At 43.3% G+C, this 23,492-nt stretch overlaps 1 protein-coding gene across 1 annotated transcript in view; it reads right to left on the bottom strand.

Moving 5' to 3' along the window:
* Positions 1-23,492, bottom strand: part of ASAH2 (N-acylsphingosine amidohydrolase 2) — a 71,597-nt gene that overhangs the window by 35,637 nt on the left and 12,468 nt on the right. Inside the window, exons 5-9 of the mRNA XM_055322983.1 lie at positions 17,341-17,517; positions 15,770-15,897; positions 14,539-14,616; positions 3,823-3,943; positions 1,323-1,448 (exon numbers count right to left, since the gene is read on the bottom strand). Coding sequence (XP_055178958.1) covers positions 1,323-1,448; positions 3,823-3,943; positions 14,539-14,616; positions 15,770-15,897; positions 17,341-17,517 — 630 coding nt within the window. The remainder of the gene's footprint in view (positions 1-1,322; positions 1,449-3,822; positions 3,944-14,538; positions 14,617-15,769; positions 15,898-17,340; positions 17,518-23,492) is intronic.

The raw sequence follows: 23,492 nt of genomic DNA, 5'->3' as shown, positions 1-23,492 counted from the left end.
GAGCCTGCTTCTCCCTCTGCCTGTGTCTCTGCCTCTCTCTCTTTCTCTCTCTGTGACTATCATAAATAAATAAAAATTTAAAAAAAATTCAGTGTGTTTCTCTTTGTCTTTTTACTGTGACACATTTATTTTTAAAACTGTAGTCATAATGAATATGCAATATTAAATCCCAATTTTCTTAATCAACGTTGTGTACTACAAGCGTTTTCCCACATTAAGTATTCCAATACAGCACACTGAGTCGATGCATAATATTATATTGCAAATAGGTATCATAACTTATTTAAGCATTTCATTGCTAAATTTTGGAATTTAACAAGTAATCTTTAAATCTAATGTACATTAATTAATAATGTATGAAAATTTTGCCAATGAAGGGTAATGAAGAAAGGCTTTCTATGTGAAAATGGTAATATAAAAATAGAAAAGTATAAATGTTAAAGTCATACTACTCATTGGGTGGAGTTGACTGGCATAGAAGAAATACCCTAGAAATGATAGAAATGATGTTTAAATGAAAGCAGTATGTTCTATAAACACAAAGAATAAGAGTCCAGAAACTAGCATCTGCTGCTCATGTCAAAGCTGGAAAAGACCTAACTGCATATAGCAGGGAAGCAGTTAAATAAATGATGGCACAGCCATTCTTGTTGTCTTTAAAACCTACCACACAGACCTATATACATTCATACATAGATTTTTAAGAACTAAAAATGGAAACTGGAAAACTTGAATCCCAGACCAAAAAAAAAAAAAAACAATAAATAAGTTACAAAATTTTGTTCATGAATGCTTAGACAGGTAGGTAAGAAGAGGTGTGGCAGTAGTAATTCCTGGGAAGGGACTCATTTTTTCCATATCCTGTGAGTTCTTATAGAAAGATTTTTGTTTGTTTGTGATTTTAAAGAAAAGAAGAAAAAAAATGTTGACCTTGTATTTTTAAAAAATCCCATAGGCAAAAAAAAAAAAAAAAATCCCGTAGGCTTTACAATCACTGAAAAACATCTCAGGCAGACAGTTTCTGGTACTAACTTGTGACATCAGAAATGCCAAGGCAAAATGTTTCAGACTGTCCAAGTTTGGGGAAGGGTATTTCATCTCTGACATTAACTAATTTTCTCACCCTTTGAAAAACTCAGTGGTCAATCCAATGGGAAACTAGAATTTTACCCAACTGAAATTTAAGGGATGCTTCTGAGAAGAGCAAAAGCTAGCAGTCAGTAGGCCTGTGTACACATGAGAAAAACATAATTATAAGTTAATGGTGAATATTTAAACATAAAATACACCTGAGAGGAAGAACAAAGATTTCATTTACCTACCCCACCAATGGGACAAGAGCTATTGGCATTATCACAAGACTCTCCAGTGTTGACGCAATGTGGGCCAAGAATATTGGGGGACACGTCTCCCAGGTTTGATGAAGCAAAGGCTGCCACATATGGTCCCTGCCAAAAGAAACATCCAAGTGTCTTTTATTCTTTCCTATTTCCCATAATGACTTCCATTAAAAGTGCAAACGTTCACTCCATTCTGGTGAACTATTCAAAATCATTTGCAGATAATAAAAGGAGGAGATCTAACATTCTGAGAAAATTTCTGGAAAAAAATTCACATTGCAGTCCGCATACACATTATTACTTGTGATATTCCAATGATCAATAAAACCATTCTGAGTAGGAGAGTTTCAAGCCTGTGCCACAAACAGAAACATTTTGACAAGAAACACAGCATACAGCAACAACAACAAACTATAAAATGCTGACTCATCAAGCTGTTCTGTGGGATTGTATCTGGAGCTCAGAGATTTTCCTTGAAAAATAAATATCCTACTGGCTTAAAAAGAATATAGTGAATACAGATTTTCCTGTGGCAGAAGTGAACCTAAATATAACATCCACTATCCAGGTCTGCCTCCATGTAGCTTTTCTCTTATCCCTTCCACCTGACGTAACAACACGTAACCTTTCTGGGTGGTGCAAGACTTCAACCTCAACCCAGTTGATCTACTATTCTACCTTCAATGTCTTCAGTTTTCTTAGGGAGAAGGAGAAGCAGGTATTGGAGATCATGTGTCTCTTTTCATACTAAAAGGATAACTTCCCTCCAAGTGCTTAGCACCCAGTGATCATTAAATGGGAACGTCCTATCTTTTCCCTAAAATGCTGGCTAAAATGAAAAAAAAAATAGTATTTGTCAACAAGAGCTAAGAGATCAGACCAAATGTTCATGGGGCTATTGACTTTTGCATCATTATTTACCTTTAGACATTTTTCTAGTCCAGGGCCTGGGGCTCTTATCCTCTTATATTCTTCTGCATTAAGGCCTTGGACACTAGGGTCAAACAGAGCAGGGTCCTCCCTCATCACTTAACTATCTGCAGTCGCTAATTTATACAAAACCGAGGAGCTTTCTCAAGTATGGGGACTGAGTTCCAACCCTCCGGCTCTAATTCCATCTCTCACCGTGTTTCAAAGTCAAAGTCAAAAAAAAAAAAAAAAACAGATCTAGTGGATTAAGATTGTCTCTGACTTTGGCCTTAGTGAAGGAGAGTAAAACAAATGCCTTGAAAGGAAATTTGCCGTTAACAGGGAAATCTGGACCATTAAACAAGACTCATCATCTTGTCCTCATTCAGTTTCTTAACACAATTTGCAAGGTGCTTCATACTTTCATAGCTCTGACAACAAAAGTAAACATCAACACAGTTTATCATATTTCCAAGCTGATCAAAAGCTATTACATTGCTGGGTCATAGGGATTTACCCCAAAGATTCAGATGCAATGAAACGCCGGGACACCTGCACCCCGATGTTTCTAGCAGCCATGTCCACAATAGCCAAACTGTGGAAGGAGCCTCGGTGTCCATCGAAAGATGAATGGATAAAGAAGATGTGGTCTATGTATACAATGGAATATTCCTCAGCAAATACCCATATATTCCCAATATATACCCAAATATTACACAACAAATACCCACCATTTGCTTCAACGTGGATGGAACTGGAGGGTATTATGCTGAGTGAAGTAAGTCAATCGGAGAAGGACAAACAGTGCATGTTCTCATTCATTTGGGGAATATGAATAATAGTGAAAGGGAATATAAGGGAAGGGAGAAGAAATGTGTGGGAAATATCAGAAAGGGAGACAGAACATAAAGACTCCTAACTCTGGGAAACGAACTAGGGGTGGTGGAAGGGGAGGAAGGAGGGGGGTGGGGGTGACCGGGTGATGGGCACTGAGGGGGGCGCTTGACGGGATGAGCACTGGGTGTTATTCTGTATGTTGGTAAATTGAACACCAATAAAAATAAATTTATTATTAAAAAAAGCTATTACATATTGCAGAACTCTTGAACTTGTCCCTCCTTATCCAACTAATTATAAATTTACGAAGCTATCAATAGAAGTAGTACTTGACACAGTTAGTCATTCTCAATTTTTCTTTCCCTATCAGGGAGGATGGAGAATTCTTTTTATCCAAGCCTATTAATATGTGACATACATGATGACACTTTACCCTGAAGATTCAAATCAGCTCTTCTGAACATTGCATGAATGATGATACTCAGTGAATTAAGAAGATACTTCTAAGGGTCCCTGGGTGATTCAGTTGGTTAGGCATCTACCTTTGGCTCAGGTCATGATCCCAGCATCCTGGGAGCGAGCCCCACATCTGCTTCTCCCTCTGTACCTCTCCTCACTCATACTCATGCACTGTCTCTCTCTCTCTCAAGTAAATAAATAAATAAATAAATAAATAAATAAATAAATAAATAAATAGATTCTAAAAGATGATGCTTTCAATGACACAAATTCTCACCTCTCCAGGTAGATATTCTTTGTTTTTCTCTTGCTCAAAAAGGTAAGCTGCATAGCCCATGTTGTCACTATTGACGAGGTGATTGCTGTTGTTCATGCTGACTGGGTGAATGGCAAACCAGCTGCAAAAGGACAAGAAGCCCTCGGTTAATGAAGAGAACCAGATAATGGGGCCAAAAACAGTGATAGAGAGCTTACTTTTTCTCCAGCAGGAAAAAAAATTCTTTTTAGTGATAGGCTTTCCACATTTAGTTTCTTTCATTGTTGATGAGCTTAAATGACTAATTAACATACTCAAAAAGTCTAATCACTGACTAAAATTAAAAATACAAAACTCTATTTTTATAAATGTTTCATCGTCCTCATCAATCATCATAAGATTTTAATAAGAGTCAACACTGGTCGGTGACCAGACGAGACAATCTAGCTAAAGCATCCACACAAGCACAGACTTGGTTTTTCTAAAGACAGACACACATAATAACATTAAAATCGATCCTAATTCAGTAGATACTTCTCGGGAATCTGCTGTGTGCTGAGCACTGAATAAACTGCAGCTGATGCTCAGAACCTTGCAGAAGACAAAGACACAGACAAACAGCTTTAATATAATGTGGCAAATGTTATAAGGAAATAGGCATAGTGTTTGGGGCCCACAGATGACTAGCAATTAATTCTTATGGGCGTCCCAGGGAAAAGACACAACAGAGTGAGTGCACAGAGGTGTGAACGAGGCTGTTATGCATAATTTGATGTAGCCTCGTGCATAGTAATACCCTGTTTAGTGTAGAGCTACACAGTTTACAAAGGAACGTCTCATCTGTTACCTTACTTGAACTTCACAACACCCCTGAGAGCCAGACAGTTATTCCCTCCAATCTGCAGAGTGTCTCAGAGAAGCAAAACGGAAGCCCGTTTGTCATCAAGGATGAAGACTCAAGTTCGGGGTCTCGCGACACCTTGTCCTGTAACCTTTGTAGGATCAAACCTCCATACAGGCGAGAAAGATGCTCACACAACAGTGGGCCATCAAGCAAATTCACTAGAATAAATGCTCAAGGAAAGAGAGATGCTAATTCATAAAGTTTCAGGCCAATTCAGGATTTGTAAAAAATAAATCAATAGGGCAGCCCAGGTGGTTCAGCGGTTTAGCGCCGCCTTCAGCCCAGGGCCTGATCCTGGAGACCCGGGATCGAGTCCCACATCAGGCTCCCCGCGTGGAGCCTGCTTCTCCCTCTGCCTCTCTCTTTCTGTGTCTCTCATGAATAAATAAATAAAATAATAAATAAATAAATAAATAAATAAATAAATAAATAAATAATAAAATCTTTTGTGGATTGATTCCTGGCTGAAAACCTTTTAAACCTTTCGGCTTACATTCCTACCTAAGCCACTGAGCACATGAAGCTGAACATTTACTTAATGACTAGGGATGCATCTAAATTTCAAGGTTATCATTTAGGATTCAGTTCTCATTGCCCAACAGGTGTATATGTAGGTCAGAGATCGCCAGCACAACACCCGTCGGGGCTGGGTAGGCTGCATAGGTGAATTAGGCTGATTGGTGGAATGGGGACTGGCATGGATTCTGGACACTCAGAGGCACGCGCACAGCCTCTACTACACTGCTTATGAGAGTGTAAGCCGGTGTGGCCAGATATTCCATAAATCTATGTTTTTTTGTGAAATATTTATCAAAATATATCAAATTTCAAAAGGAGTACTATAGGAGTACTATATAATTTTTCAAAATATATCAAAATATCAAAAACTCCCAAAGAAGTAAATGACATTGAGGGGGGGGGATAAACAAAATGGGCAAAGGGGAGGGAAAGATACAGGATTCTAGTTATGAAATGAATCAGTCATGGGAAGCTAACCAATGATATTGTGATAGTGTTGTGTGATGACAGCCAGTAGCCACGCTTCTGGTGAACACAGCACAACACACAGAAATGTTGCATCACTTCATTGTACACCTGTGACACCGTGTACCAACTATGTGTGCTGTTGTGTGTCAACTCAAATAAAAAAAAAATCTAAATTAGGGATCCCTGGGTGGCGCAGCGGTTTAGCGCCTGCCTTTGGCCCAGGGCGCGATCCTGGAGACCCGGGATCGAGTCCCACATCGGGCTCCCGTTGCATGGAGCCTGCTTCTCCCTCTGCCTGTGTCTCTGCCTCTCTCTCTCTCTGTGACTATCATAAATAAATAAAAAAAATTAAAAAAAAATCTAAATTAAAAAAAAGGGGGGAGAAGTAAATAGCATGGAACAAAAGGACGGGAATTGTTACCAATTAAAAGCCTTAGAAGCACATAGCCAACAAATGTGGTTTGTGGACTGTTCGGATTCCAATCCAAATAAAATAACTGTAAAAAGACTTTATGGGTACAAACAGGGAAAACTGAATATCGCCTGGGTTTTTAGATCATAGTAAGAAATTATTTTTAATTTTGTTGCTTATGATCACGGATTGCAGTTATACTCTTCTTATGTTTTTACCTGCTAGAGATACACAGTGAAATATTTATGAGCAAAATGATTTGACATCTGGTATTTGCTTTTAAAAGTCTAGCAAAACAAACCAAAGAAGAGGAGGGATGAAACAGTAGCAGAGCACTCTAATCACTGAAGCTGGATCAGAGTTGCATGGAGATTCATTAGACTAATCACTCTAAAGTGGCATATATTTGAATATTTCCATAAGAGGTTTTTTTTTTTTCATGTAGACATCCATTTCGAATGTTTTTTTAGACCGTGTTAGGCCAAACCACCAGTCTATAAGCAAAATTCAGTCCCCAAGATATGTATTTGCCACCATGTAAAAGGATAGAAGTTCAGGCTAAAGGTAGTTCTAAGGTCATCCCCTAGAAGTTACTTCCAGAGTTTCTATATTTAAAAAAAATTAAAATATCCTTACACTAGTTTATTTTTTGCATGTATAGTTTGTCAGTTTCTCCTAAAGTTCAAGTGCCAGGGAAAATTCTAGTCAACTAGTGTTTTCCAGGTAGTTGAGAGTATATGTTTTGCAGTTTTACTCCATCCAGTTTGGAAGTAAAAGGGGGTGGCGGCCAAGATAGTTGCATGGCTCCCCGACCCAAATACTTCTGTCTGACGCGATTGCACTGAGGTCAGCCAGTCCCGCCAGACTGCGATGTCTCCAGTGCAATCGAAGGAAACCCATAGAACAATTTTATCAACACTGACAATCACTTAGCACTGATTAGGTGAAGGATTTTATGCACAGGATCTCATTTCCTTCTAACAAGAACGCTTTGAGTCAGATGTTATCATTGTCCTTATTTTACAGCTAAGGAAATGACCTCTCAGAGTGATGCAGTAACCTGACCAAGGTCACACTGTTGAAAGTCAAGAAGCAGGTCTATGACCACAAAGCTCAAGTTCTTCTCTGCTGTAGGAGACTGGCTCTGTCCCTTCCTTTCTTTCACTGGCTCATTTGCTACACACTTGAGTAACTTTGATTCTGTGCCAACCACTGGAGACGTAGACATGAACATGGCATCGCCCTTGAGAAATGCTTCATGGCGGATGTGACATCCGAGCTGGGTCTTTAAAGATGAGGAGGAACTTGGCAAGAGGGTTCCTGGAGAAAACTCATTTGTAGCAAAAACACGAAGAAGGGAAGGGGTGTGGCCACAGGAGAATGGGTAAGGGCAAGGAGTCATGGCAGTTGTTCTATTCACTCAATCAACATGAATTTATTAGTAGCCAAGCCTGTGCTGGGTGTTGTGTTAGAGCCCAAGGAACATAGAGAGGAATCAGGTGTGTCCCCTACCATCGAGGAACAATATCTGTGGAGAAAGCAAATGCAAAGAGCTCTGGCCTGCTAATCAGACTACAGACTTGAATTCTTACTGATTTCATGTATTTATTGTCATTTATTTCAGGCCTTAGAAAACGAACAGAGTTTTTTTTCTCTACAGAACTGAAAAAATAAGTATTCGAAAAAGTTACTTTGAATTTCAGAATAAGAAGACGCTGTATATTTCCTCCTCTGGCCTTGGAAATATGTGCTATTAAAATATCAGGTTTGTCACAGCAACCAAAGTACGATGGCAATAGGTGAATATTTATAAAAAAATATATACAGAAGAGTGGTCATTTTATTTTTTTTAAGAGTTTATTTACTTATTCATGATAGACAGAGAGAGAGAGAGAGAGAGAGAGAGAGAGGCAGAGACAGAGGCAGAGGCAGAGGGAGAAGCAGGCTCCATGCAGGGAGCCTGACGCGGGACTCAATCCCGGGACTCCAGGATCGCACCCTGGGCCAAAGGCAGGCTGGTGCTAAACCGCTGAACCACCCAGGGATCCCAGAAGAGTGGTCATTTTAGTTTAAGAAAGATGCACTCACAATTTATTTTATCTGGTTAAAAGAAGCATTCTTCAAAGCAGAGTTCAAAAGAGAGAAAGAGAGGTTAAGGTGGGTTCGAAAGATGTTAGAATACAGACATAAAAAATAAATATGCCCCTGTTAATAAACACTTCTAAATAATGATTACAGCACAGCTAAAGCAGGGCTCTCCTTGGGTCAGCATGATGCTATCGAGGTACCAAGGAAGGTCCAGAGATTTGAGATTTTTATCCTAGTCTGTAGCAAAGGTAGTGAAAATTTCTGGGTCTCTGTTTCCTAAGGCTACATTTCATCTAGGCTTTGCAAATCAATGCACAGCAAATTAATATAGAACATCCTAATTATTCTTTCCTCCTGTAGGACAGGAGCATTTTCTAGGGCCTCTTTTAATTCAGAAACTCTGCACTTCCTACTCTGAAGCAGACAAGAAAAGCCAAATGCAAAATCAAGCTTCTTCCATCTTCTGAAACAGTAGCAAACCTGCCTGGAGTTCCATTCTCTCAAACCTGGGCCACCACGTCTAGTGTGCAGGTTGTGCCCTGTACAAAGAGGAGTTACCCAAATTAATGACAGACAATGAGCTGTAGCAAGGGTAACCCCTCTGAAGTCACAGGGAAGCTTGGCGGCCAGCATCCTGGAAAACTCTTTCTAGCATCTCTCTTTCAGAGAAGATGAACATTCCCAACTATTTTTATTATCTTCAAAAGTCTCAGATGATGAAGGCCCTCTCATTAAATAATGTTATTGGAGAGACATCTGGTTTAGATGGGTTCCATTAAGTCACCGCAATCAACACTCTATGGACTTTGGGTGGTAATGATTTATCAACGTACATTCATTGATTTTAGCATACATACCCCTCCGGGCCCAGATACTGTTTTGGGGGAGGGCAGGTACAGGGCCCATGGAAAATCTCTGCACTTTCTGCTTAATTTTGCTGGGGAATCTAAGCCTGCTCTAAAAAATAAAGTCCATTAAAAAACAAAAAGCTATGCTAACCCTTCTACAGTGCTATTATTGATCACTATGGTCGCAGGGCCAGCCAAGATTCAAGGGCTGGAGGAATCCTCTCCGTGTCTTAACAGGTCCCATAAAGTCACTCTGTATAGAGTACACATGATAAGAGTTCTTGTTGCTGCCATATTTGGATACTATAATTTTCCACTTAAAGACTTTTTAAAAATATCTCTTAATTCTAAAAGGATAAGAGGAGAAAAGGCCTTGAAAAAGAGAGACAAATAGCACAAAGTGAAAAGATACCCAAAAAGTGCAGATACATGATCATTGCAATTTCTGAAAATAGACAAAACTCACTTATGAGAAGATGAAGATTGTCAGAGCAAAATACATAAATAAATAAATACATAAATACAGCTATATGATAAGGGACACGTCTAAAACATAAGAGCAAATAAAAGTTGAAAGAAAATGATAGAAAAACATAACAAATATATTGCAAATTCTAACCTGCAGAAAGCTGAGTTAGTTATGCTAGCATGAGAATACAGAGATTTTAAGACCAAAAAAAAAAAAATCATTATTAGATGTAAAGAGAATCACTACAAAACATGCACACACACACACACTAGCATGTGGAGAAACACTGTTAGTATTTCTCAGAGTATTTTTTTTCTGAGTATTTTAAAGCTTCTAGTGCCCAGAGTGAGTGGAACCAAGTATCTACTTTTGCAGAATGACCTTTTGGACACACTTATTTTTTATTATCATATGTCCTACAGTGGGAATTGGGCAGCAGACAATGTACCTGAGTATTGACTTTGAGAAAAGTAAAGCTTGGAGTTAATTTTTCTATCTTTCTACTTGCTTATATTTTTTTTCATTTTTCCATGGTAAGTATGTATCATTTTTATACTAAAAACAAAAAAACAAAAAAAGTATACTTGGAGAGAAAAAACTAATAGCCTCTCAAATCTCTTCAGGTTAAGAACATTCCAGAAACCCAAGTCCAATGCCTTCTGCCAGTTAGGACAACTGGTTTTACGGCTTTGGTTTTTAAACCTTGTAAACTTTGTTTTTTAAGAGATCGACTTATTTATGAGAGAGAGAGAGAGAGAGAGAGGAGAAGGCAGAGCAGAGAGCCGCACCAGTGCTGGGCCTGACGCAGGACTCGATCCCACGGTCCCACATCAGGCACTGGGCCCAGATCCGAGGAGCAGCGGGACTTAGTGCAGGAGGAGGCAGCTCCCCGGGAGGGAGCAACTCGGGAGGACAATTAGGGAGCCCGGGACACGGAGGGGACGACGGAGGAGAAGGCCGGGAGGGGCGCCCGGGGACACTGAGGGAAGCACCCGAGGCCCGAGACAGTGTGGGGTACGGCTGGCGGGGAGGCCCACACGCCACGGCCCAGGCCGAGCCCCAGGTCGGCGCCACCTGCACCCATCTATCTGGGAAGCACCCCAGAGGACCCTTCGCACACCCCCCTCGGAGCAGGAGACTTGGCGTTGAACAAAGCAGAAGGCAGGCCCTCCTTCTACCTCAGGCCGGGGGGTCCGGGGCAGACGGGGGGGGGGGGGGACACGGGCCTGTGCAGCCCACAGGCTCGCCACCAACCAGAGCGCCCCCAGGGCACCTGCACCTGCCCTGAGGCCTGGCCCTCGGCCCGGACCTCTGGAGCCCTGCTGGCTCCCCCTCAGCGCTTCCTCTGGTCACCCCAGGATGGCTCTCTCAAGACCCGGTGTCATGGTCCCAGTTGGCAGACAGACTCCTGCTCTGAAGTGCTTTCCAGAGCCCCCCAGAGTGACTCGTGTGAATGCCACACAGCTTTCATTTGGGCTCAGAAGCCGGGAACCCCCCACACATGGTCTCCACAGCCAGTCTCCACAGTCCTTTACTGTTTCTGCATGAGACAGGGTCGGGCAACAAGGCCTAGAGCCCTTCCTGGCATAGATAGGTCAACACCAGCAGCCGTAGAGGACTTAGGGACCCGTGGACTAGTTTCACGCACATGAGTCTATTCCAGTCTTCAAGTCCTCACCCTTCTTGACCCATCAAGAGCCTCTAACCCCCGGTTTAAAACATGTGAATGATTTTCCACTCCCCATGGTCTAAAGACCAAAATCTTTATCAGAGACCTAATCTCCACTGCTCACTGCCACCCACACAGCCTCCTCTGTACCCCAGCCACACAGACCTTCTATCGGCCCCTCAGATGGGCCACCGGACCTTTGAACATGCTTCTCCATCCAGGTTAAACGTCTCTCAGCTGTATTAGATGTTCCAGCACCCACCCCTTTTCTGCCAGTTAATTTTCACCCTTCCTTTGGTTTTTAGCTCCATTGTCATTCCCTTAGGGAAGCTGTTCCCAGTCTCCCCGAGCAGGTCAAGTCCCTTTAAGGCAGCTACACATACCTTCCTTTCATAGCACTTAATCCCACTATAATCATACGATTATACAATTATAACCCAATTATAATTATTTGTATACTATTTGGATACCTTCTGTCTCTACCAGGAAATAATAAATCCTATAAAGGCAACAACTCCATCTATTTTTGCTCATCGGTGTATCTACAGTACTAGCTCAGCCCGGGACATATATACTCTACAATATTTAATAAATGAATGAATGAATAATAATCTGTGGAGAGATGATAGTAAATCCACACTTGAGAAATATGGAGATTGAGTTTCTGAGATAGTAAATCCACATTTGAGAAATATGGAGGTTGAGTCTCCGAGAGCTCAAGGGATTTGCTTGGGTGTTTGGTTCCAAGGTATTGGATTCCTGATTTCACGGCCAGGAACTGTACCATTCCAAGGACTGGGGAGCACTGCATGGCACATAGTAGGTATCCAGTGCAGATTTGCTGAATGAAGACATGAGAACAAAAATGAAAGTAGGCAAGGATCAGTTGTGGACTTCAATATGATTTTGGGGGGAAAGAGAACAGTCTTGGCCATGACATTGGACAGGTCATATCACCTTCCTAGGCTGTAGCTGAGCTTTGAACTAGGTGATATCCATGCTCCGCAAGTCTGAGACTTTGTGCTTTCAGACTCCTCCTACCTTGAGATTCTGTGTAATAGCAGACGCCTACATACGGGGGCTGAGTTACTTAGCAGCCCAGGTTTGACTTTATGTTTTGGATCATTTTTAATGCATTCAAGGAGCAATTACCACTATGCAACAAGAGGCGAGTGCAGGCGCAATTACATCAAGGCTAACATATGGCAGCTACAAAAACAATGGAAAGTTATTTCAGGGTGTTAAGCACAGCAGATGGAGGAGAGCTGTTACAACCTTGACAGTTGACCCTGGGACTTCTAGACCCATTATATAGTCATATGCCAGGAAGCAAAGAACATCTGGCAAAAGGACGGCATTTTTTCATTTGCCGTTGGCATTGCTAAATGGTTCGGAAACTAATAAAAGGGAATCGTGAATGGTCTCAGTCATCCAGTCAAGAGTTAAGTAGAAACTCTAAGGGGAAAGGCTCCTTCTTTGCCCAACCAATGTGGAATTTTCTAACTAGTCGTAGATACCTGCTTGTATCCTGACCGTTTCCAACCAAATTTCCCACCAAAGTGACCAGCAATCTGGAACTAGCTCACCTTTCAGATTCCTCCCTCACCTCCTCCCTGACAGTAGCCCATACTCTGGCCTCACTGCTTCACTGTATTTTCCTGGCTCCATGAGAAATCCCCCAGGCTCCTTCAGATCCAGTTCAAACATCATTTTCTCTATGAATCCTTCCACAACGCTCTCAAGCATCAGTGCCACCACCTCCAAATTCCCACAGCATTTATTTATGCCCAGGTGGTAGCCCTGTTGGCCATCAGATTTATGCTGTGATCACTTGTCTGTCTGTCTCCTTCCCCTGCCTCAGTCACCCCACGAGTCTGTAAGACCCTTCAAGATGGGGATCATGCCTTATTCATCACAACATATCCCCAGCACACAGCTGAGTGTCTGACATTGAGAAAGTCGCTTGAGTGAAACACCAGGTGGCAACTAATCAGTAGATGAATTAATCACTGATGAAAGAATGACTCTTATTTTGTCAACCCATATAATAAAGTTTATTTTATCAGGGAGTTTTTAGTGACCTTGCTTGGAACCCAAAGACGTAACTCCAATGTTAAGAATGTCAAGCACTCTGGGAAGCCAATAATGGTGGTTTTTCATCTTGAACTAATCCTATGAGGTATCATTATCCCCATTTTCAAATGGAATAGTTGAGGTATAAATAGGTAAGTTACTTTCCCCAGGCCGCAGGGTTACTGCATGGCAGGGCTTGAACTCAAGTCCTAAAACCTACGCCTAACACCAGAACACCTCACCACCGTGCTGTCCTCCATCTAGTTATAGGGCCAGCCCTAGTCAGAGTCCTTAATGTTTTCATTCACCTTTTATTACTTTTAATTAACGATAAATTTGACTTCCATAGAAACTTTCATATGAGGACTTCATCATTCTATCTCATAGGCCTTCCGCCTTTACTAATACTTATTATCGACTCGCCACATTTAAAGTAAGAAAATCGAGACATAGAGCAGTTAAGTAACTTGGCCAAAGTCGTGCAGCTCATCATGATGAGAACCTAGAGTGAACCCAAGCCACTCAACTGCAGTGCCCACACACCATCTTATGCTTCCTTTGGGCATCCTGCATCACCTGGAAGTCCACACATCAGGGCGTCTGGCCCTGTTCCCCATTCAGGCAACTCCTGAGTCAGTCTAATTGCAGGACAAATTTCACACATGAATACAAATGCCTTCTTTTTGAAGAAAACAAAATCCACACTTTCTTACATATAAAACTGAACTAAAATCCGTGCCAAGCTGTAATTTTACCTCATCTGCCTCCTTGAGGTGGCCTTGATTCTGCTTCCATCACTCATTAGCATTGTCCTACATTCGATTTAACTTATTTCTTTTAGGAAACACAGGCAAGTTGTCTTGAACCCATAATCACTTGCCTGGTTGGTCAGAGCATTTTCTAAATTTACCAAGAGATAGTGTTCCACCATCATGGAAGTTCCATATAGGACATCTTGATAGAATGATAAGCACTGGTATCAACTGAATCCTTACGTCATATGCCAGTTGCTATGTTACCCTTCTCCACCCAGATCCCTCATTTACATCATCCTTTAACTCGCCCTGTTTTCCAGGTGAGGGACTGAGCCCTGGGAAGCTGAGAACCTTGTCCCAGGGTTCATGGCCGGATCCCGGAAGGGCCTGATTCCCTGGACTTTCAACCACTCAATGTATCCTCAGCCTCTGCTATTACTATTCCAGTCTCTTCCTTCCATCACTCCTCCTCTGTGATTAAGGAAAATGACCCAGACAGAATAAAAAAAAAAATAATAAGGAAACAGAGTACCTTATAAGGCCCAGCTCAGCTCCATCCAAATCTTCCATTTTTAGGACGACCATTTCTTTGTCAGTATTTGAAGAATACCTGGTCAGCAAAACAAAGAAACTCAGTCACTTCTATGTGAGGGCTTAGCCCTGTTGTACGGCCAACAGCAGAAGTTGACACAAAAACCAAAACACCTTTCAGTAAGTGAAGCACTCTGGTCTGCTACGTAGTGTCTGACAAACCACATCCAAGACCTCGTTCCTCAGCTAAAGAAATGGTTTGCCAACGCTGTCAGAGTCAGGGGCATCCGGCCAGCTAACTGGGGATGGAATCTACATCTCTCCATAATATACACAATCTAGTTTTTCTTACAAAAAGGATTTGTCTTTGAAATTTCTACTCATATCAAAATTTAATGGAATCTCTTAAAAATAACAGGGAATAGACAAAATCAAAAAACACTTATGACCTGCAGCTATAAGTGGCTCTTTCATGTCCTTTCAGGGGAAATCGGACGATGTTATCTAAAAATCAACTCCTTTAAAATCTATTGGAAAATATGCAGATGAATGTAAAATGTCAAGTGGTCAAGTGGAAACAGAAATATTCTTTTACTTTGCCATAGCGGCCCCGTGCTTCTCTTCTGTCGCAAACCTGGTTCAGCCCTTTAAAAAAAAAAAAAAAGAAAAGAAAAAGAAAGAAAAACACAAAAGAACTATCTCCCTTAGTTGTTCCATTCAATTAAGCTAGTTTTATTTTTTGCTCTCCATTCCAGTTTCTTTACCCTTTAACGTCCTCTCTCTCTTGCCACATCCTCCTGGACAGAGACGATGTCCTCTGAATAACACAGTAAAAAGAGCTACTCGTTAATTTAACAACTACACCTTGTGCACGCTTGCATCTCTGCTGTACAGAAGAGGCTGAAAACCAATGAGTCACTATAAGCCAGTCACCAAAGGTCACACGACTAGGAAGTGACAAAGCTGAGCTGAGACCAGAGTCATCCCCGATTCCACAGCTGGGAGGCCTTCCACCATTCGCAGCCGGCAGCGGGCAGCCTTGTGTGCAGGGTGTGCGTGCCCGCGTGTGCACATCTTACTTCTTCTGCTCTTGGATAATGAGCGTGTTTGACATTTATGTTGGCTTTACCGCTCCGTCAGGATCCCGCCGTATTCCTCACCGAATGCGTTCTTCACTTTTGTGACTAATCGCTGACGGAAACACAGGAGCTTACTCTGACAATCGCCCTCACCTGGCTCGCTCTGACTCCGGATTCTGAAGGTAAGAATAGGGGCTTCGGTTGATCTGTGCACCTTCCACAGTTCCTTTGTTGATGAAGATCTTGCCTGGTTTCATGTTTTTGTGCGCCATCTCAATGCTCTGTGGGTCAGAGAGAGAGAGAGCGAGTTGTGAACTTAGCAACGCTGCTGGGGCGAGGACTTGGTCCACGCGAACAGAAGGGCGCTGTGGACGATTTCCTTTGTCGCCCAGCTGCCCTTGCTACGGGACGAGAGCCTGAGTCCCTGGATGAGCCAACGTCACCCTGGGGGTGTGCAGATGGCCTCGGGGCTGAGACACGGCATTGTCATGACCCGGGAAGCTCGCGCCCACAGGCTCCTGGATGTCTCCAGGCCACTGTGTCTGGCACCATCCGCCCCATCGGGTGACCTGGAAGCAACTCCCCAACACAGGACCAGAACTTGTTTACATGTAGGTGGTCCCTCCACCATACCCACTCCTTCCCCCCACCCTCTGAGGCAAAGGTTTTTGAACTTTTCTAACACAAAACCACAGCAGGCAATACACCTTTCATCACCACTTAATACGCATTGACGTAGGTGTGCTGAAACAAGAGGGCACAAGACAAACTACATACACCCTCGCTACGTGTGTTGTATCACGATAGTCCCTTATCTGTTTGACTTTGGTTCTGTTTTTTTCAATGCTTATTGCAACCCATGAAAATATTTCATGCAGCCAGTCATGAACTGCCAGCCAGATTCTGGAAAACATTGCTGGGAAGACATGTCTGCCTTGCCAACTAGATCACTGGGCTTGGGGTCTGGCTTCATGAGAAAAAGAAGAGAGAGACTACATCTAGAAGCAAAGACATGAAGGAACATTAGAAAGGACCCCATGTAGGGATGCCTGGGGGGCTCAGCGGTTGAGTATCTGCCTTTGGTAGGTCAGGGCATGACCCCAGGGTCCTGGGATCGAGTCCTGCATCAGGCTCCTTGCAGGGAGCCTGCTTCTCCCTCTGCCTGTGTCTCTGCCTTTCTCTGTGTGTCTCTCGTGAGTAAGTAAGTAAAATCTTTGCTAAAAAGAAAAAAAAAAAGACAGGATCCCATGTAAGGAAACAGTAAGCTGGGAGATGGGGATAGAGGAGTAAGAGGCACCAAAACCGGGAATGGGAGGGGGATGTGCATGTCCCAGGAGGGGGTACCGTGCTGTCTACCACTACCATTGAGGACATGAGCAATGAGGGTGGATTTATCAACAGGATCCCCTATCACGCCATTTGGAAAATAGGAGGCAATTATTTGTCATTTCTTTTGGTTCCCTGATGAGTTCCTTTTACTGGACTTTGCCCAGAGAACAACCAGATGGGGCCCTCTGAGTTATAAAGGTCGTAGGTGCCCCTTTAGACAATTGCATGAGGCTTCCTGCGGCGAGCTGTCCTCTCCTGCTGAGTCACTGCCTTAGGGCCCAAGGCAAGGATGCTCACCCCGCGATCCCATGAGGACTCCCTCCATATCACAGCCAGCCACTCCTAAGCACTTGCAGGTGGGGAAGGAGCAGCTCCACCAGGGGCTCTGGGCCTACCTTCACAATGCCAGTGACCATGTATTCAAAAGTTCGATTGCTGAATCCTTCACTGGCGATGACAAACACGGTATACTGGAAATAGCCCGCTGGCCCCGAGTGAGTGTGGGTGCCACTTAGGATGACATTGTCTTTTCCGTACAATGAGCCATACTTATTCTGTAGTCTGTTCAGGACCTTCAGGAGAAAAGAAAAGAAAAAAAAATTAGAACGAAGAGGGATGACACAGCAAGTCACCCTGGAAAAGGCTCCCGTGAGGCTAATCACCGATCCACATCAGCGACATCCCTGTCGAGTGGCCCTTCACTCTCTGCTTGACTGTGTTGTCCTGGTCACAGCATCAACACCGATGGTCCCCGCCGCAGCTAACGTCTCACGGACTCTCGCTGGGGGCCAGCGCAGTGTTAGGTACTACACACGTCATATTATTTTAAAATCTTTATAACAACCCCCAGAGGTAGGTGTTTTCAATCTCATCTTCCAGCTGAGGACATCGAAGCACACAGAAGGTAAATAACTTGCCCACGGATCTAACAAACAGCAGAGCCACAACCCCGATCCACGTCTCTCTAACGCTGTAGGACCAGTAGGCTTCCCTGTTCATCATCCCACACAGAGGGGTCGCGCCCAGGTGCTGGTCTAAGCACCAGAAGTGCGTGAAGTCCTCACCCTGATGAAGCTTTCACTCTAACAGGGGAGAAAAGCAAACAGATACGTGTGTGGTATGATGTCATATCACGCAGGGGCGGATGCTGTGAAGAAAGACGTTTCTGGGTGAGGAAGGAAGAAGAGATTGGGGGGTTGGGAGGAGAAGAATCTTTGCAGAGATGTTACCTTTCATCAGAGGCTTATCGTGAAGAGCCCAAGCTGGTGGTGCAACACCCGGGGGAAAGCATCCCAGGGGCAGTGGACAGAGCAGCGTAAAGGCCGTTGTGCTGCCTCCCTGCCCCGAACAGAGAAGTCAGCATTCCCTGACATGCATTGGGCTGGGGGACGTCAGCCACTGTGACCTCAAGACACCCCAGCAACTCTGCAGGGAGGCTGGTGTGGAAAGAAGCTATCTTGTTGGCACCAACCAACCTGTTAGCCACGTGGGTGAGCCCCCCGGGAAGAAAAGACCCCTGCCTTTAGGCAAGCCACCCCCAACACCTGCAGCCCCCCAGCACGTGAGTCCAACCTCTCGACACAGAAGTGGGTTGTGTGGCTGCCGTTCTGACCAGAGTCAGAATCAGCCAGCCCGGCCTCCCTGGGTGATTTTTCCTGACCCACAGAAATCCTGAGCAGTAGGATGGGCTGATTGTTGCTTTAAGCCCGTGGGTTTTCCAGGTGACTTGTGGAGCAAGAGACAACGAACCCAGAGAGCCTCGGTGAGTGTTCATGGAACTCATCAATCAGTAAATATCTCATTGCATGGAAAGTGTGGTTGTGTGGCACAGACACATCGAGAAAATGACAGAGAAACTCCTGATGTTGCCGAGTACCTGGTTCTGCTTATACTTTAATCATCAGCTTCGATCTAAAATTCAGTATTATTGTGGTTTCCTTGTGAAAGATGTTTTTGACTTTTTTAATGTCAGAAATCATTAAAATGATCTAGTGGGGGCCCTCGGTGGCTCAGTCAGTCAAGCATCCAACTCTTGGTTTCAGCTCAGGTCATGATCTCAGGGTTGTGAGATCCAGCCCTATGTTGGGCTCCACACTTGGCGGCATGTCTGCTTAGAGATTCTCTCCCTCTTCCCTGTTCTCTCTCTCTCTCTCAAATAAATAAATAAATAAATCTTTAAAAAAAAAAAACTGCCAAACCCAAAGCAACCTTCCTTGATGTAGGATGCTATCACCTAATACCAGGCACTATAATGAAAGCTCCTTTGTGGATGGGATGGTGATTACTGCTCAGCTCTTGTACCCAGTCCTATTTGTCAGTAGCTGCTCTCAGATGCAGTGTGTTGGGGATTCTGAATCCAAACCTGGGCTTAGCAAAAAAAAAAAAAAAAAAGAGGGTCTTTTTGGATTAGCAACACCATCTACCTCGAGCATGGCACAGGCAGCAGAGTGCTATAAACTGTCAGGAAGATGGAAACGAAAGCCCTCGTTTGTTTGCCCATGTCTGTGGTGTAAATATCCCCACCACAGTGGATTTCAAGCTACCAAAATTTACCAAAGCAGCTCACAAAGTTCCTGAACATTTAACAATCAGCCCTTATGGACACCTGGGTGTCTCTGTGGCTGAGCATCTGCCTTGGGCTCAGATCGTGACCCCGGGGTCCTGGGATCGAGTCCCACTTCAGGCTCCCTGCATGGAGCCTGCTTCTCCCTCTGCCTGTGTCTCTGCCTCTCTCTCTGTGTCTCTCATGAATAAATAAATAAGATCTTTTTAAAAAACAGCAATAATCAGCCCTTATGAGCTGGTCCCAGCCAGTCCCCACACCCCTCTGGTACATACGGGAGTAGCAGCAACTTAGATGCTATATACTCAACACACATAAATACATCCATCCGACCTCTTCTATTTCAGGTGAGGAGCGACACCACCCACATCTACTCATGTGGTCATTGAATGAGGAAGATCTTCCCAACCATCTTGCCTAATTAACCAATCCATGTCCCAAACACCGATCGCTAGGTTACCACATCCACATACACAATCCTGCGATACCAGGCAAATGTGGAGAGGAAATATGACATGACCAGACTAACACCCTCTGACCAAGTAACCCACATTCTCCATCCCAAGGAGTTTCCACGTTGCTTCCACCCAACTCCAGCCCACAAGCCTCATCCCGGTTACATCTTCCACACAGTGATGACTACACTCAGGAAGAAGAAGCATCTGTATGGAGCAGGTGTAACGATCCCGGAAGGGGTACCACCACAAGACTTGACTAAAAGCTGCTGTCCAAAGCTAATTTTCTCACCATTCTGTCACCAAGGCAAGAAGGAAGTGAAAAAAAGAACATTTGGTCAACTGCAAAGCTCCCCTGTCCCTACCCCATTTTTATTCCCAGAGAACGATAATGTTAGAATTTTAGAATTCAGCGTACTTCTTCGGGTTTACTCAAGAGCCCAGTTCTTAAATAGATAGAAATGATGGCTCTCAAATTTTAAAAGGGAAAGACTACAAGCAGCTCATAGACATTGCATCCTAAACGACACTCTCCATATAAAGTCCGACACGTGGGACTTGAAGGAAAAGGAAAGAAAAACTCAACCATCTGTGAATAGCCATTATAATTAGCATGTTCCCTCCCTCATGAGAGGAGGATGTTTGAACAGAGTGAAGAAATTACTTGAATGTCGACAGTTCACCCTTTTGCGTTCACTTTCCTATTACTGACACACCTGGGAACCTGCCATAGAAAGAGCTGGAAAGCCACTCTGTTCTCCTGCCCTGCCCCACTGCTCAGTGATCTTCCCAGACCTTCATGCCCTGCTGGAAATTTCATCAATCCGTAAAGCTGAGACTGAGAAGCTCATGCGTTCTAAAGAAGCAGAAGAGCCCCCGTTTAGCTACATTTATTTTCCACACCTTCCCTTGGGTTAACCTGGGATAAGGAAGTTGGTTCATTTAAAGGCCTACCCATGGCCTCTGGATTGCACGGGGAGGTAACAATAGGAAGAGATGGAGAAATGGTGGCCCGTTGACTTCACAGCCTTCCCTCCAGAGTCCCCAAAGTCCTCCTTTGACCCTCCCATTTCTTCTCATGATCCTACCATTTCCCCATCAGAAGCATAGCTGATGCTCTGAGGATGGAGTATTGTGGTAGTGAGTGTGGGTGCTGGCCCTGGGGTGCCTGTGTGTGCGCCCCAGCTCTGGCACTTCCTAGCTGGCTAGCTGTGCACAAGCTACTTGATCCCCTGCAACTCCCTTTCCCAATCAGTCAAATGACATACTAATACTACCTCCCTCATTCAGTTGTGGAGGATTAAATTCATTAATATATATGAAGCAATTAGTGCATACCTCATTGTGGGAACTATGCAAGCACTAGCTTTTATTTCTATTCATTCCCAAATCTTATAAGCAATTTTTGTGACCTCTTACTACCATATAGTATCGCTGCCACCCCATTGACGTAAGACCTTTGTGCCAGCCTCACATGGCATAAGAGAAATTTCCAGGTAAAGTTCAAATCCTTCCAGCAACCCTAGCTTCCCTTTCTAGTTCATTCAGCCTTCCAATGCATTGCAAAACCCCGCCGTGTTAAATCTCCCCCATTTGAAATACCTAATATGGTTACTATTTTCCCCATTGTCCCCTCACCAGTAGAGCCTTGACATGAATTTAACAAAGCTGCCAATTTGTGTCCTCACCCCCAACCTCAGTCTTTCATCTAAACATCACTGGTTAATTATCCTAAACCAAAGCTGGGTTTGCAGTACTCCACCACTCAAATGTTTTCGAAGAATCCCCATCACCTACAGAAGTAAAAATAAACTGGCATCCCACGGCCTCTTCAATTAAGACCAATGTACCTATTGGTCGTTGGCCTATTTCCAGTTACATGCTTACGTGTGTCCTAATAGCACAAATCCCTGTCTCTTCAAAGGGATGTGCCTTGTGCCTCCCTGTGGTCAAGCTGTCCCCTCCATTTGATAGCCCACCCTCCCCACATTAACCATTTAAAATTCTTCCCATTCAGGGCAGCCCCCGTAGCCAAGCGGTTTAGCGTTTTATTGATCCTGGAGACCCAGATCGAGTCCCACGTCGGGCTCCCTGCATGGAATCTGCTTCTCCCTCTGCCTGTGTCTCTGCCTCTCTCTTTCTCTCTCTGTGTTTCTATGAATAATTAAATATAAAAATAAAATTAAATAAAGAAAAAAAAAAAAGAAAAGAAAAGAAAGAAAAGAAAAGAAAAAAGAAAGAAAAGAAAAGAAAGAAAAGAAGAAAAGAAAAGAAAGAAAAGAAAAGAAAGAAGAAAAGAAAAGAAAAGAAAAGAAAAGAAAAGAAAAGAAAAGAAAAGAAAAGAAGATTCTTCCCATTCAGATAAAGCAGATGTGGTATATGTATATAGATAATGAATATTATTCGGCCATAAGAAAGAATGAAATCTTGCCGTCGGTAACAACATGGAAGGACCTTTAGAGTGTAATGCTTAGTGAAATAAGTCAGTCAGAGAAAGATGAATATCAGATGATTTTACTCATATGCTGAATTTGAGAAACAGAACAAATGAACAAAGAGAAGAAAAGCGACAAACCAAAAAAACCCAGATTTCTGACTATAGAGAACAAACACAGATAGTTATGGGTGAAGGGGATAAAAAGTCCACTTGCCATGATGAACACCGAGTATTGCATAGAGTTGTTGAATCAGTACATTTTACTCCTGGAGCTACTATAACTCTTAACTATGCTGGAGTTAAAATAAAAATCTGCCCATTCACATGTCAGATGCACTATGAAATTATCCCCTACTTTCCAGGCAGGCCCCTTGTGGTGGTTCTAAAACACCATGTGTCTACAAGTTCTTCGATACTCCTCCCTTTCATTTTTTTTTTATAAATTAATTTTTATTGGTGTTCAATTTACCAACATACAGAATAACACCCAGTGCTCATCCCATCAAGTGTCCCCCTCCGTGCCCGTCACCCATTCACCTCCACCCCCCGCCCTCCTCCCCTTCCACCACCCCTAGTTCATTTCCCAGAGTTAGAAGTCTTTATGTTCTGTGTCCCTTTCTGATATCTCCCACACATTTCTTCTCCCTTCCCTTATATTCCCCTTCACTATTATTCATATTCCCCAAATGAGTGAGAACATACACTGTTTGTCCTTCTCCGATTGACTTACTTCACTCAGGATAATACCCTCCAGTTCCATCCACGTTGAAGCAAATGGTGGGTATTTGTTGTTTCTAATGGCTGAGTAATATTCCATTGTATACATAAACCACATCTTCTTTATCCATTCATCTTTCGATGGGCACCGAGGCTCCTTCCACAGTTTGGCTATCGCGGACATGGCTGCTAGAAACATCGGGGTGCAGGTGCCCCGGCGTTTCATTGCATCTGAATCTTCGGGGTAAATCCCTAACAGTGCAATTGCTGGGTCGTAGGGCAGGTCTATTTTTAATTCTTTGAGGAACCTCCACACAGTTTTCCAGAGTGGCTGCACCAGTTCACATTCCCACCAACAGTGTAAGAGGGTTCCCT

This window comes from Nyctereutes procyonoides, unplaced genomic scaffold (assembly GCF_905146905.1).
Source record: "Nyctereutes procyonoides isolate TBG_1078 unplaced genomic scaffold, NYPRO_anot_genome, whole genome shotgun sequence".
NCBI lineage: Eukaryota > Metazoa > Chordata > Mammalia > Carnivora > Canidae > Nyctereutes > Nyctereutes procyonoides.
This window is presented reverse-complemented; position numbering and strand designations above follow the sequence as displayed.